The following is a 16,308-nucleotide window of genomic DNA, read 5'->3' as shown; positions in this document are numbered from 1 at the left end:
AATGGAAGTTAAAATATTAAAGAAGTGGAATGAAAAATTTTCTTTTATATAACTACACACTTGTGGGACTACAATGGGTATATGGTTGTTGTTGTTGTTGTTGTACATTTGTATTAATACAAATTATATTTCTTTAGTTAAAATATCTACTTTTATATCTTGAGTTTCGAACCTGGAACTAGTCGGATGGAGTAGGTAAGTTCCTTGTTAAATAAAATAAATGTTAATCTTAAATTAAATAAACAAGTCAAGATCCCTCCTCAAGACGTGCTGCAGCAGCAAATGTTAGTTATAATATGGGTTCCAGCGAAACCAATTTAGTCATTAGTAAAGTCGAAGTCAATGGGGGTACTACTGTGAAGAAATTGAAACCTCGAGCTCGAGGACGTAGTTTTTCGATAAAAAGATCGACCTGTCATATAACTATTGTAATGAAAGATATATCTTTAGATGATGAATATGTCGAGATAGATTCGTTAAAAAAAATGAGATGGAAAAAAAAAATCTACAGCTATGATGTATCGTGATATGTATAATAGTGGGGGATTATGGGACAAAAAATAAATCCACTTGGTCATACTAGTGTCTTTAATAAAGTAGTGAGACTTTTCTGCACGAATTCAAGCCAGTGAATTTCTAAAGCGGATATCACACGCCAAATAAAAAAAACAAAAAAAAAATGAAATTCCTTTTATAACCCTCTTCCATTTCAATTATACATACACCAATACGCCATAATGCACAGTACGTACTGCAGCCAAAAAGCATTTTGACAATACTGAAAAAACAGCTTAGCAATGGAGGAAATCGAGCAGAACGCCATTACACCTTCACTCACATCATTAAGGCTAAATTACGACGTGTTCTTAAGTTTTAGAGGCGAAGATACTCGAAAAAACATCACAAATAACTTATACAATGCGTTATACTCACAAGGCATTCGAGTTTTCCGTGACAATGAAGGATTAAGTCAGGGCGATGAGATCGCACCAGGTTTAATGGAGGCGATTAACGATTCAGCTGCTGCGATTGCTATTATTTCTCCTAGATATGCTTCGTCTAGATGGTGTCTTGAAGAATTAGCAACAATTTGTGAGTTGGGTAAACTTGTTTTGCCTGTTTTCTTCCGGGTTGACCCGTCTGATGTGAGGAGACAGAAAGGGCCATTTATGGTTGATTTTGAGAATTTAGAAGCAAGATTTGGAGTTGAAAAGGCTGTGAGATGGAGAAATGCTATGGAAAGAGTTGGTGGGATTTCTGGTTGGGTTTACAATAATAGGTACTATTAATTCTCTCTCTATCAGCTTATTTTATTAGTTCTCGAATTAAATTAGTAATTAAATAACATTAGACCTAATAGAAGAAACCCTAGAATGTGATTGTTACAGCTGATTTTGTTAAGCTTCTTGGATCTCGCGAATTTAAGTCTTGAGAAACGGAGTCCTCCCTCAACAGTGGACGTGTTAATCTCTTACATCGATGGCGGTAAATTTATTTGGTCTCCTTATGAATTGAATTTTGATGTTGAGTTGGACTCAGTATCCATTACTTGTCTAATTTATTTTCCAGAATATGGTGGAAGGGAATTCTCAGGTTGGAGTCCGGAGAAATATTTTGTTAGAAAATGCTAAAACAAAAGAAATATTACGCGAAATCAAATTAATGGTAATACTGTAAGGAATTATTTCCGGGCTTGACACCATGGATTTGGCCGCTCAAATATATTCCTAATTGGTACAAGATCAACTATCGAAAGGGTTGAGGAGATTCTGGAAATTGCTTTTCCTGTAAGAAAAAATCTGTATTTACACTAATGGTTTTATTGTTCACACATCTCACATTTTGTCTCTCATCCATAAATAATTGGTATTGTATACTATAATCTATAATTATAATCACGAAGTTAGATGTGTCGTCTGACCGGATTTATTCAGATACGGGATTAGATTTATATTGAAATATACGTTTTTTTAAAAACAAAACTAAGAATTGGTTGGCCAATTTGCTTGATTTTTAAAAAAAAAAAATTGACACCCAAGCAAATGACCCCTTAATACATTCTTCCAAAACGGTTATAACAATTAAAAAAATCTGGTTGTCGCTAAAAGTTAGTTAGCGACTGGAAAATATGAAATGCTTTGTAACTTTGCATATCCATTTGATAAAATACCTTCAATATTATCCTTAACATGGAGAAAGAGAGAACCTATTTCCACTTTATATCACCCTCATTAATTATTTGAGAAGTTAATTAACTACGTATCTGTTTATTCACAACTTCTTCACATATTTTTTTAAATATTTTTTGAGATATTAAAATTAATTTGGTACTTTTTATTATGTAAATTTTTCTAAAAACATTTTCAAAAAATAAATAATTGAATTAAACTGAAAATTAAAAAATTTAACCCTTGTACTTGGAATCCCTCCACTCTTTTTGAAGCTGAAAAGTAACTCATATTCCTTCTGTCCACAATTTATATGATATACTTTTCTTTTTATTCTATCCAAAAAGAATGATAAATTTTTATATTAAAAAATAACTTAACTTAAAACTTTCACTTTTACCCTCAGTGAAATAATTTACAACACACAAATATCTATGACTTGTTTTAGACTACAAGTTTCAAAAGTTTTTCTTTCTTTCTTAAACTTCGTGCCTAGTCAAACAATATATCACATAAGTTGGGACTTGGGACGGAGGGAGTAGTAATGAAGGACAAGTAAATGTACCACGGAGGACTATTAATATCATATATTTTGTTTCCCTCTTAATAGTTATTAGTATTAACAAACGAGAATGTGCCCACAATTGCAATAATTTTATTTATTTGATAATTAAGAGATTTTCTAGAATAAGCGATGTACGAACTCAATAAGAAATGGATTCGACTTTATACTCGTCTCCACTTGAATGTCAAGCTTTTGTTATCCGTATAGTTCAAACCCATAACATACCTCTAAAAAATCATGTTAATATAATGTACTAGTAATCGTTGAAAGAAGTTCCCCTTAGAAGATAAAAATTTTTAATAAAATGGTTATTACTATTTAGCTAATTACTTGGAAATGCACTGTCCCCATGCATGCAACAATCTTTCAGCTTGTTCTAGTTTACGAATAACATATTTTGTAAACCAAAATATTTTACTCAATAAATTATTACTTATTTTGAATCTTGAAGTTGTGCTACCACCAAATGGGGTTCGATTATTTTATTTCCTTATTCAACAGGGACAATTTAAATATTCAGCTTTGACTTGCTAGTGTACATTAGAACTTAATTATCCCTTTCAGTTGCTTGCTCGTTTTCAATTCATGAGTGATATTGACTTTAAAAAGAGTCCAGCATACATTAACCCCCAGTCTGGATAATTGTTTCCTATGGTTTATTATTGTATTGTTTTCTTTGATATTATGTTTGTTTTCATTGTTCTTAAAATTATATTGTATGATGTTATAAATTCGTTATAATTCTATTGTTATATAACCATAAAAAAGCTCAAGTTTTGCAACCACGCATTTAGTTTTTGCGTGGTTCATTTCCCCAATATACCTCCTCCCGCCATTGCAATTTGACTTGATGTAACTATTACTTTTTAATTTTATTTTCAGGTTATTAATTCCATTGTTATTCTCTTGAAATGACCTAGCTAATAGATTATAAAACCTTTACGTTGTTAACTCAAAAAAAGAAAAAGAAAAAAGGTTCGCGTGATGATTCTAGAGTTCAAAATAAAATCTAATGGATCGTGTATTCGTTTAATTAACTGCTCTCTATCTTACCTTGAACAGAGTAATATGAGTAATTATGTACCTTAAAGCTAAAGATTACATAATGGAACTCTAAGCCACATCACCTTTCAAGTGTTTGATATATTTCATAATTGATAGTTATGATTTAAATTTTGGGCTTGTGCTTGTGGGGTGAGTGTCGATGCAAGTTTCACTATTTAGTATGATGTTTATGCATATGTTTTACAACGACGAAGCTCATGATCATGTTTTGGATACCCACATGTATTTGAACTGTGTTTTTTATGATTAAAGAACATTTTTAGCTTATTATGAAAATTAAATCATGATATGATTAATTAGCAAGATCACGGGCTCGAACCGTGGAAACAGTCTCTTGCAGAAATGCAGGGTAAAGATGCTGCGTACAATATATAGACCCTTGTGGTCCCGTTCCTTTGTGGTCCGGCCCTTCCTGAAACCCCACGCATAACGGGAACTTAGTGCATCAGACTGTCCATTTTTTATATGATTAGCAAGATCTTGAATGTTATTATTTTCATGTTTAAAACTAACGGTTGTTTTGTTGGATTTATTTTAGGAGTGATTCAAAATTTAAAAGTACCTTTGAAAAGACACAATATATTATGAAGAGGTGTTACCTATTCTTTAAAAGATACACCTATTCATTATGAAAATGTATCATTCAATCTCAAGGGATAAATCTATTCATGAAGAGGTGTGTTTCATTTTCTATAAATACTATCCCTTTGCAGAAAATCAACAACAATAGATCTAGATCTTCTGGGCTCTCTATTATGTTATTTTCTTCGAGAGTCCATTTTTCTTCTTATTCCGAATTCCTACAAAAGCAGTTGAGAGATTAAAAAGGTTCTTCAGAACTTGTATTTGAGTGCACATTAGAAAATTCCTGAGTGGTTCATTGTATCTTGGGAGTAGAACGTCACTTTGCTATTTACACCGAGTAGCGACGGAAATCTACTCTGAAGACAGCGTCATTCATAGCGTACCTTGAACCGGATTATCCAGTTTCAACTCTGCCTTATCTTAGTGCTGTTACTATATTTTATTTATCTCTTATTTGTTCTTCTTAATATGATTATCTCTAATACTTTTTCAACATGTTTTTGGATTATGACGCAGTTACAGCTTATCGAGGACATGATCTTAGATAGGAGGGTGTGGAGGTCTCAGATTAGGGTAGAAGGCTAGTAGATAGTCTCGTTTATCCTTTCATATTAGTAGTCGCATTATATATCACACTATAATTTCTTGTGCTTTGATTTCTACTACTATCTGTTATTTTTTGTACTTTAATTATCTTATTTTATCTGTAATAGCTACTGTCCCTTTGCAAACTGTTTTATCATGACTTTGTCGCTTTCGTTATTTTCATTTCCATATCGCTTTAAATTTTTTGGTCTTATCTGATTTTTTTATGTTTTTTATTGAGTCGAGGGTCTTTCGGTAACTGCCGTCCTATCGAAGGTAGGAGTAAGACCTGCATACACTCTTTTTTGAGTAAAAAGTAACTTTGTATTCACACAAAAAACTCATCATATGGTGATGAGGTATAATCTTACATCCCTTGGTAGGCTGAAACTACCCTGAAACAACAAAAAAACTAGAGCTTACAGATGTCCTATAAAATCAACTAAAGATTCCACTTCCCCCACCATATCCTGTTTACACCAAAAATAAAGTAAACTAAGGCACTTCATCTTGATCTTTTGAGTGCTGCTGCCATTATCATAAAAACATCTTGCATTCCTTTCTTTCCATAGTGTCTACCAGATGCATGTTGGTATATTCTCCCACCAGTTCTCCTTAGATCTTCTTTTTCCAATTCCTTTCCAGCTGTTCAACAGTTCAAAAGTGGTCTTTGGCATGACCCAACTCACTCCAAGTAAACATAAGAACATACTCCACAGATTTACAGCTATTTTGCAATGTAGGAACAGGTGACCATTGATCTCTGTTTCTTGTCCACACATAAAACACCTTGAGCAAATCTGAGTACCTTTTCTCTGTAAAGCTTCATGAGTTAGGCATGCTCTTCTGATTACCAACCATGTAAAACAGGCTACCTTATGAGGAACTTTGACCTTCCAAATTAGTTTCCAAGGCCATTCTGCTAGTATTAACTGATTGCTATTCATGTTCCAATAACAAGATTTAACTGTGAAATCTCCCTTGTTATGCAGCTCCCAGACAGGTCTATCGGGGCCAATTGAAGTGCCCTGGAAGGTACCTAAAATCTGGAGCAAGTTTGTTACTCTATCTATTTCCCAATCGTTCAAGGCTCTTCTAAAAATCAAGTTCCACCCTTGATTGCTCCACAATTGAAAGACAGTGGCATTTTTCTGAAGGCTTATGATGTATAAGTCTGGGAACATCTCTTTTAGACTAGTATCTCCTATCCATTTTTCATTCCAAAAATCTGTTTTTAGTCCATTCCTCACTTTTATGTGTATTTTACTATTTAGCAAGGGCCACAACCTTCTAATTGTCTTCCATACACTACACCCAAAGGTTCCATCAACTTCTAAAGTGGTCCACTGATTTAGAAGACCATATTTCTGTGCAATGAATCTTTTCCAGAGGGCCCTATCTTCAAAGCAGAATCTCCATAGCCACTTAAGTAGTAAACAATTATTTTGTATACTTAAGTTCTTTATCCCCAGACCTCCTTGAGTTTTAACAAGAGTCACATCATCCCAATTCACCAGATTATGACCTTTCTTTTCTTTGTTACCATGCCAGAGGAAATTTCTTCTCAGTTGGTTAAACTTCTTTTCAATGCTTTTTGGGACTGGGAATAGGCTCATCATGTAAGAAGGAAGACCATCCATCACAGATTTTATCAGTGTCACTCTAAGACTTGCGTACACTCTATTCTCCTCAGACCCTACGTTGTGGGATTTCACTGGATTGTTGTTGTTTTTGGATTATGAATGTTAAAGGTATGTTTTTGGAGGAACCTTAGATGACTAGGAGGATATTCGATGTTGTAGTACTGGTTGTGTTATCTAGAAACCACACGTGCCGATGTAGGATCATGATCTCATTAATCATGCTTATCTCTATCCAATAAATATCAGTGGTACATTTGGATTTCTTTTGAGTCTTGCTAGCATTCCTTATCTTACTCGTATATGACATTACAAATAGACATAGTTCTTTACAGGAGGTGATGTTGATCAACTACCATGATGACGTGTCAGTGTCTAGACGGAATCTTCCTAGTATAGTATATGTTTATGGCCTATTCAAAAAGCTTAATTATGTTTTCAGATAATGTCTACTGTAATTACTACAACAACAACAACTCAGTGAAATCTCACAACGTGGGGTCTAGTAAGGGTAGGGTGTACGCAAAACTTACTCCTATCAAGGTAGGACAGCTGTTTTCGAAAGACTCCCGGCTCAATGGAAAGCCTAAAAAGAGGTCAGATAGGCCAAAAAATTCAACGCGATATGAAAATGAAATAACAAAAGCGACTAAGTCATGATGAAGCAGTTTGCAAAGGGGTAATAGCTATCACAGATAAACTAAGATAATTAAACTACTGAAAATAACAGATAGTAGCAGAAGTCAAAGCAAAAGAACTTATATCGCGATAACGTGACTACTAGTATGAAAGGATAAATGATACTATCTACTAGCCTTCTACCCTAATCTGAGTCCTCCATACCCTCCTATGTAAGATCATGTCCTCGGTAAGCTATAACTGCGCAATGTCCTGTCTAATCACCTCTCCCCAATACTTCTTCGGCCTATCCCTACCTCTTCTGAAACAATCCATGGCTAACCTTTCACACCTCCGCATTGGAACATCTGTGTCTTTCCTCTTCACATGTCCAAACCATCTCAGTCTCGCTTCCCGCATCTTGTCTTCCACCGAGGCCACTCCCACCTTGTCCCGGATAGCCTTATTCCTAATCGTGTCACTCCTGGCGTGCCCACACATCCATCTCAACATTCTCATCTCGGCAACTTTCATCTTTTGAATGTGAGAGATCTTAACTGGCCAACACTCCACCCCATACAACAAGGTCAGTCTAACCACCACTTTGTAGAACTTGCCCTTAAGTTGTGGTGGCACCTCCTTATCACATAGCACTCCGGAAGCGAGCATCCATTTCATCCACCCTGCCCCAATACGATGTGCGACATCATCGTCAATCTCACTGCTGCCTTGTATAATAGACCCAAGATACTTGAAACTACTTTTCTTCTGGATGACTTAGGTACCAAGTCTCACTTCCACGCCAGCCTCCTAAGGTGCTTCATTGAACTTGCACTCCAAGTATTCTGTCTTGATCCTACTCAGTTTGAACCCTTTAGACTCCAGAGTCTGTCTCCAACCCTTCTGCTTAGCATTAACTCTGTTACGAGTCTCGTCGATCAAGACTATGTCATCCACGAAAAACATGCACCATGGCACTTCACCTTGAATTTGCAGCGTCAATTCATCCATCACCAAGGCAAATAAAATCGGACTAAGAGCTGATCCTTGATGCAACCCCATCACAACTCGGAAGTGCTCTGAGTCTCCTCCTACTATCCTTATCCTGATCTTGGCTCCTCATACATGTCCTTGATTACCCTAATGTACGCCACAGGTACATTAGCCTCCAAGCATCTCCATAGGATCTCTCTTGGAATTTTGTCGTAAGCCTTTTCTAGGTCTATGAATACCATGTGTGAGTCCCTCTTCCTCTCTCTATACTGCCTCACCAGTCTCTTTACAAGATAGATGGCTTCTGTAATTGAGAGCCCCGGCATGAATCTGAACTGGTTCGCTGAAATAGATACGTCTCTCCTCGCCCTTAACTCCACCACCCTTTCCCACACTTTCATACTCTGGCTTAGCAGCTTGATACCTCTATAGTTGTTGCAACTCTGGATATCGCCCTTGTTCTTATATAGAGGGGTCATTACACTCGACCTCCATTCTTTGAGCATCATTGTCGTCTTAAAGATGACATTAAACAACCTAGTCAGTCACTCCAAACCTGCCGAGACCGTAATCTTCCAAAATTCCCAGGAATCTCGTGAGGTCCGGTCGCTCTTCCCTTGCGCATCCTATGAACAACGCCCTTAACCTCCTTAACCTTAATACTTCTGCAATACTCAAAATCGCGACTCCTCCCTATATGTTCTAAATCTCCCAACACAATGTCCCTATCCCCTTCTTCATTCAAGAGTTTATGGAAGTATGACTGCATATGATGTTGTTTATATGAAATGCATATGATGTTGAGAACTCATATTGAATCATGTGAAGGCTAAAGTTTCATGAGCATATATTTTTTCATTGAATCATGAAATACTTATAAGAGGACTTATAAGTATGATGCATGTCTTCAAAAATATTTGTCCCACCTTTTAGAGAAAGGTCCGTGAGACTTACTGGATACATATGAAACCAACCCCCACTTACCTCATGTCTACAATTTTTGAAATTCCATGTGAAGAAATTGACTGAGCATCACATCCAACTTCAATTCTAGCAGTGAGCTAAAAAAATTTCAAGTGGTGTCATCTATTTCTTTCTCATTTGTTTTCAGATAATTTGCATTGCTTCCATTTTGATGATGTATTTTGGATACTCTTAGGCTTCCAAACTATTCTTGAATCTATTTTATCCTATTGAGCTTTACTTTAGGTCGTAATGACCCATAGACTGGTTTAGTTGTTATGGATCTTGGGCCTAACTCAACTCCAAAAGCTAGCTCAAGAAGTGAGGATTGACAAAGCCAAATTAAAGAGACCACTCATGCTTTACAGGGCCGATGTGGGACTCTTGACAGTTGTTATATTGAAATAATTTTTGGGTTATAATGTTTGTGAGACTGTTGGAAATTTCTTCTTTTATTATTGTTGGGTATCGTACATGTTTGTTGATATGATGGTGCCACAAAGAGCACATCTATGGCAAACTGATATAGGGGATAAGTATTCACTCGGCAGGGAGATGCTATGGCAAACTGATATAGGGGATAAGTATTCACTCGGCAGGGAGATGCTGCCGAATGCCCGTCATGCCCCCCTAGTTTGCGTCGTGACATTATCATTTTCGTTTACCTCTGAACTTGCTCTTATATGATTTTTAGAAAATGTATCAGACCACCTAAGTTAACTTGATCTTAATTAATTTTCTCACATTCTACAGTGATGAGTCACAGTTAATCCAGTCTTTGGTGAAAAGAGTTCTGCATGAATTAAGCAATTCCCCAATGATTGTAGCTCCATTTGTTGTTGGAATTGATTACAGTCTAGAAGAACTAATAAGGCTGTTGGATGTCAAGCGCAACGGCGTCAAAATCTTGGGGTTGCATGGAATAGCAGGAGTTGGTAAAACAACTCTTTCTAAGGCTCTTTACAATAAACTTGCTTGTCATTTTACACACAGGACTTTTATCTTGAATGCTAAGGAAATAGCAACTCAACAAGGCATTGTGTCCCTTCAGAAGAAAATCATACAGGGTCTGTTCCCTAGCAAGCCGTTCTCCTTCTCCCCTAATAATGCACATGACGGAAGAGTAAAATTCAGGCGAATGCTGCAAGAAACGCGCATTCTGCTGGTCTTAGATGATGTTGATTATGTAAGTGATGACGTAAACATACTAGAGGCACTAATTGGAGGAAAAAATTGGTTTTTTGAAGGAAGCAGGGTTGTCATTAGTACTAGAAACAGAGAAGTTTTGCCAGAAGACATCGTTAACGAGACGTTTGAGATGAGAGAATTGGGTGATACTGACTCACTAAAACTATTCAGTTACCACGCATTTAAAAGACCGGAGCTATCTCCACCTTTTCATAATATATCCAGGCAAATTGTCTCAATCACTGGAGGGCTACCATTGGCTCTTGAAGTTTTTGGTTCTTTCTTGTTTGATAAAAGAAGCGAGGAGGAATGGTTAGATGCACTAGAAAAGCTAAAGCAAATTCGCTTACCCCGTCTTCAAGATATCTTGAAGATAAGTTACGATGGACTTGATGATGAAGAGAAGTGTATATTTCTGGATGTTGCATGTTTATTTCTTGGTCAACTAGATAAGAAAGTAGAAGATGTAATTGATGTGATGAAAGGATGTGGTTTTAGAGCCAGGATTGCATTTGACACATTAACCGCTAGATCATTGATTAAGGTGATTGATGGTGGGGACTTGTGGATGCATGACCAGATAAGAGATATGGGAAGACAAATTGTTATGGAAGAAGGCCTTTTCAATCATGGAAATCGCAGCAGGCTCTGGGATGCTGCTGAGGTTTTGAGTGTGTTACAAGAAGGGAAGGTACAACTTCCTTACGAATTTAATTTATAATTTTTTTTTTTATATTATCAGTATACTTTGACCTGTCTTGTTTTCCATGTAACTGATCCCACCTTTTGCAATCAATTGCCTGTAATTACATCATGTAACCGAATAGAAATTAAAACTCTTTGTTATATTCTAGGTTTATTGTCATGTATACTAATACACATCTGTTGAATCTAGTTCGTGGTCTAATAACATGTAGCCGATTTCGGAGTTAAGAGATTCATGCAAGAAACCCCTTCATTTATTTCAAGATTGTAAGACAAATCACCAGCTCGAAATGGAAAAATCTGTAATTCAGGGCAGGGGTGAGGATAGTCTTTTGGCTACGGGTTCATCCGTAACTTCCGATTTGGAGTGTAGATATATGTGTAAAAATCTACTAAAATCTCACCAAATATTATATCTAAACCCATAATTTTAACAGTACAATGAGTTCAGTGGAGAGAATCTTAAATGTTGAACCCATTATATTTAAATTCTGGATCCGCCTCAGGGTCAAAAGCAATACATTTCCACTCCAGCACTCATGTAAAGGGCTTAAACACGGCATCTTGTACTCTTGATTTTCTTTCTTAGTACACTACAAGAACTTCCAGCTGCTTTCTTGTAATTTTGTTTTCTGCTAACTTATATTATACTACAAAAATTAAGTGTGTTATGAAAATAACAGGGGACACAGCACATCCAAGGGATCATCCTGAATCAGCAGCATAAGTCATCAAAGATCAAAAGCACGAAAGCAATTACCAGAGAGCAATTTCAACAAGCGCCCAGTCTCAGTTCTGCTTTAGCTTACATTAAAGAGTTATATAAACAACAATTTCAGCATGATGCAAAAGAAACCAATGAGTTGGTATTGAAGACTGAAGTATTTGATCCAATAGTTAATCTGCGGCTGCTCCAAATCGATAATGTGAAACTAGAAGGAAATTTGGGGAAGTTACCTTCTTCACTAAAATGGCTCCAGTGGAAAAGATGCAATCTTTCAAGTTATTATTCTAATGATTATCCAAGTGAACTTGCCATACTTGATCTCTCAGAGAGCCAAATAGAGAGGATTGGAAGCCGGGAATGGACCCGGAGTCGAAAAAAGGTATGCTTTGCTTGTCATGCTGATGAAACTAACTAAACCATACTATTTGCTTTTTTCAATTCTTAAGCTTTTACATTTTTCACATATATAATTAATGTCAAGAACTTGCTGATGGAGGGTGATAATCTGGCAAAGAAGAAGTTAAAATATGTCTTGTCAGCTATGATAATTTATTATTATAAAAAACGAAATAGCATTGGATTACAAATCCCAAAGGGAAATCATAATCACTGAACTTTAGTTGTATACAATTTGGATACCTGAATTGCATCCTCTATTTGATGAAAGTCCCGATATGGTCTCATTTCTTTCAATCTCAACTATATATTCTTTAACCCTGTTTTTCTAAACTGTGTAGGCGGCCAACAAATTGAAAGTTATGAATCTCTCTGATTGTCATAAAATAACAGCTATTCCTGATTTATCCATGCATAGAGCACTGGAAAAGTTGATAGCTGAGCGCTGCAGTGCATTGCAAAGGATTCACAGAGCAATCGGGAATCTGAAAACTTTATGTCATTTAAATCTAAGAGATTGCCGCAACCTTGTTGAATTTCCAAGTGAGGTCTCTGGGCTGAAAAATCTTGAAAAGCTGATACTCTCGGGTTGCTCGAGATTGAAACAGCTGCCTGAAGATATAGGCAAGATGAAATCTTTACAAGAGCTTCTATTAGATGGGACTGCTATAGAGAAATTGCCTCAAAGTATATTTCGCTTAACAAAACTTGAAAGGTTAAGCTTAAACAACTGCCACTCATTCAAACGACTTCCCCGGTTATTAGGAAATTTAAGTGCTTTGAAGGAACTTTCTCTTAATGGTTCTGCTGTGGAAGAAGTACCGGATTCTATTGGGCATTTGCAGAACCTTCATACACTAAGCTTAATATGGTGTGGATCACTTGCTGCTATTCCCAATTCTCTTGGCAAGGTCAAATCTTTAGCAAATCTCTGGCTTTATGGCAGTGTGATAGAAATTATGCCAGATTCTATTGGTTCTCTATATTATCTTAGGTCCTTATCGCTTGGAAAGTGTCAATATTTGACTGCGTTGCCTGTTTCAATTAAAGGACTGTCTTCTTTGGTTGAGCTTCAAATAGATAACGTGCCATTCCGTAGTCTTCCTGATCATGTTGGAGCCCTTCATTCACTGAAGACTCTTGAAATAAGGAACTGTGCGCGCCTTGGCTCGCTTCCTCACTCCATTGGAGAATTGTTAGCTCTTAGAACAATGACTATTACTAGAAATGATGCTATCACGGAGCTGCCAGAATCAGTTGGGAAGTTGCAGAATCTTGTCATATTGAGATTGACCAAATGTAAGCGACTGTGCAAACTGCCATCTTCTGTTGGAGAACTGAAGAACTTAGTACACTTGCTAATGGAGGAGACTGCAGTAACAGTATTACCTGAATCTTTTGGGATGCTATCGAGCTTAATGATTCTTAGGATGGGAAAGAAGCCTTTCTGCCAGGTAGACAGTGGTGAAAATTAGTATAAATATTATAGAGCATTCTTTATTCCTGGCCCGTTTGCCGAAATTAAATTTGGGCACTAGCCAATATATACAACACACACTGATTATGTATGTTATATGTATGTTTAGATGTGTTATATGTGTATTTGTATATGCGATATGTATATTTATACTTAATATACACAAGCTATACATTTGCCTGGTTATAATCTTTTTGAGTAGTCCAAAAATGTAATTACCCCAGTATTTATTGTATATCTTGAGCCCACATTTTCAAAAAACTCAGAACCTTGAACTTATAAATTTTTTTGTATACACCTCTGCAGGTACTACAAAGTACTGAAATCACAGGGTCAGCTACCTATGCAGAAACGGGAACAGCACCTATTGTGCTTCCTGCATCTTTCTCAGAGCTATCCTTGTTAAAAGAACTTGATGCACATGCGTGGAGAATAGTTGGGAAAATACCTGATGATTTTGAGAAACTATCATATTTGGAGATCATCAATCTTGGTCACAATGAGTTTTCCCATCTGCCATCTAGTCTGAAAGGACTACATTTCTTGAAAAAGCTTCTTATTCCCTATTGCAAACAGCTGAAAGCTCTTCCTCCTCTTCCCTCAAGTTTGCTCGAGATAGACGCTGCAAACTGTGGATCACTAGAAAGTATACATGAAATATCAGAGTTAAAGTTCTTGCGCGAGCTAAACCTTGCGAATTGCATGAGTTTGGTAGACATCCAAGGTGTTGAATGCTTGAAATCCTTAAAGATGCTACATATGGCTGGATGCAATGTCTCTTGTGCCTCTATTGTTGGAAGCAAACTTGATAAGGTACTGCTTTCTTCGATTTAAGTGTGTTTGTTGGAAAAATGTTTTCTGGTGTTTGATTGATAAGTGGAAAATCTTTTTCCAGCAAAAAATATGTAAAAAAAATTAATAATAATATATGAGCAAATCGGTAAGTGTTTGATGAAATACTTGAGTATTTAAAAGATTGATAATAATTTCTAAATGTTGGTTAATACAGTGATATGAAGTTAAGATTTGAGATAATTAAGAAGGAAAATGACTGTTCGCCCAAAAGTTGCGGAAAGTCATTATTTCTCGTCTATTGAGGAATATTTTCTGGCAAACAAATACCAAAAAATGATATATTCCGCGAAAACATTTTCCGCATTTTTTTTCCTTCATACCAAACACACCGTTTCGTTCATCAATTTCTTGGCAAAAGGTTACCTGTTAGACTAATGAAAAGGTTTTCACACCCAGGTTGCTGTGAAGAACTTGGATAATTTTAGTATTCCAGGCACTGAAATCCCTAGTTGGTTTACTCCAAGCGAGGTGCATTTCTCAAGGCACGAAAACAATGAAATCAAAGCAGTGATTATTGCCATAGTTGTTTCTGTGGACTGTGCTGAACCAGATAATTTGAGGGATGAATTGCCCGTAATACCTAATATCTTTGCAAAAATCGTTAGAGCAAATAGACCAGTATATACTACTGGCATGTACTTAAAAGGAGTCCCTACTACGCCCGAGGATCAAGTTTATTTATGCAGGTATCAAGATTATCATCCATTAGCGTCTATACTCGAAGATGGCGATATAATACAGGTTGGCTTGGGCAACTTACCCATTACAGGGATTGAACTGAAGAAATGTGGGATACATTTAGTTTATGAATGTGATGATGATTATGAAGGTAATGAAGAATCATTGGATGAAAGCCAACAATCTGTATCAGAAAGGTTAACACGGTTTTATGGGGCCTCTGACAGAGAGAGCAATATCTTCAGCTCGGACTCAGCCCAAGAAGATGGGGAAGGGGAAAGAACGCAGAGCTTTTTTAGCTTTGTCAAGGAGATTTTCTGTGCTTTAAAGTACCTTCTATTTAGGAGGTTTTCAACCCATGAGCGTGGATTCTTCATTTAACTTGACATACTCGTGTTAAATGTGTATTTTGTGTGATTGTTTATGCGGTGAATAATAATGCTTAGATTGTTATGCAGTGAATACTAATCTAGGTTTGCTGAGAGAGCTCTCTTTTAACCAATCTGCTGTAAAGAAAATGCCTGATTCCATTGAAAATCTGAAAATCTTGTGGAATGAAGATTGAGAATGTGCAGGGGGTTCATCTCACTTCCTGATTTCCTTGGCAATCTTAAATCTTTAATAGGTCATTATCTTGATCAAAGCTCCACAGAAGAATTGTCACATTCTGTTGGTTTAGTATCTCATTTAAAATTCTTCACGGTCAGCAGTTGCTAGTCCTTGAGCGATACGTTAATCTCAATGTCCATTTCTTTAACATTTATGTTAAGAAGGAAGAAATTATGTTTGACTACATCACGCATATGGAGTACATCAAATACTGAGTTGCGAGACGCGATAGGCTTATCAGGAAGAGTTTGGAAGTTGAATCTGAACAATTGTTTGAAACTTCATTCAGAGCCTCAAGAGTTTGTCTTACCTTTATATGGCTGAAACTGCTCTCTCTGAACTCCCAAACCGCAGAAAGCTCAAGTTTCTCCTTATACTTAGGTATGGTACGGTTAAATGTTGCAAACTGCTCCGCAATGGAAAGTATAACTAGTATATCAAATTTGAAATACTTGGAAGAACTCCAATTCAGTAATTGCAAGAAGATATAA

General features: G+C 36.4%; 1 protein-coding gene across 1 annotated transcript; it reads left to right on the top strand.

Annotated features, from left to right (window-relative positions):
- Positions 1-316: 316 nt before the first annotated feature.
- On the top strand, positions 317-15,816 carry LOC132641453 (disease resistance protein RUN1-like). Its single transcript, XM_060358456.1, has 6 exons — positions 317-1,279; positions 9,936-11,061; positions 11,759-12,181; positions 12,540-13,652; positions 13,982-14,488; positions 14,927-15,816. The coding sequence occupies exons 1-6, from the start codon at positions 798-800 to the stop codon at positions 15,587-15,589; spliced, it is 4,314 nt and encodes a 1,437-aa protein (XP_060214439.1). The 5' UTR covers positions 317-797; the 3' UTR covers positions 15,590-15,816.
- Positions 15,817-16,308: the final 492 nt, after the last annotated feature.

Source organism: Lycium barbarum, chromosome 5, assembly GCF_019175385.1.
Source record: "Lycium barbarum isolate Lr01 chromosome 5, ASM1917538v2, whole genome shotgun sequence".
NCBI classification, from domain to species: Eukaryota; Viridiplantae; Streptophyta; class Magnoliopsida; order Solanales; family Solanaceae; genus Lycium; species Lycium barbarum.
The sequence above is the reverse complement of the archived record's forward strand: the minus strand, read 5'-3'. Positions and strand labels throughout refer to the sequence as shown.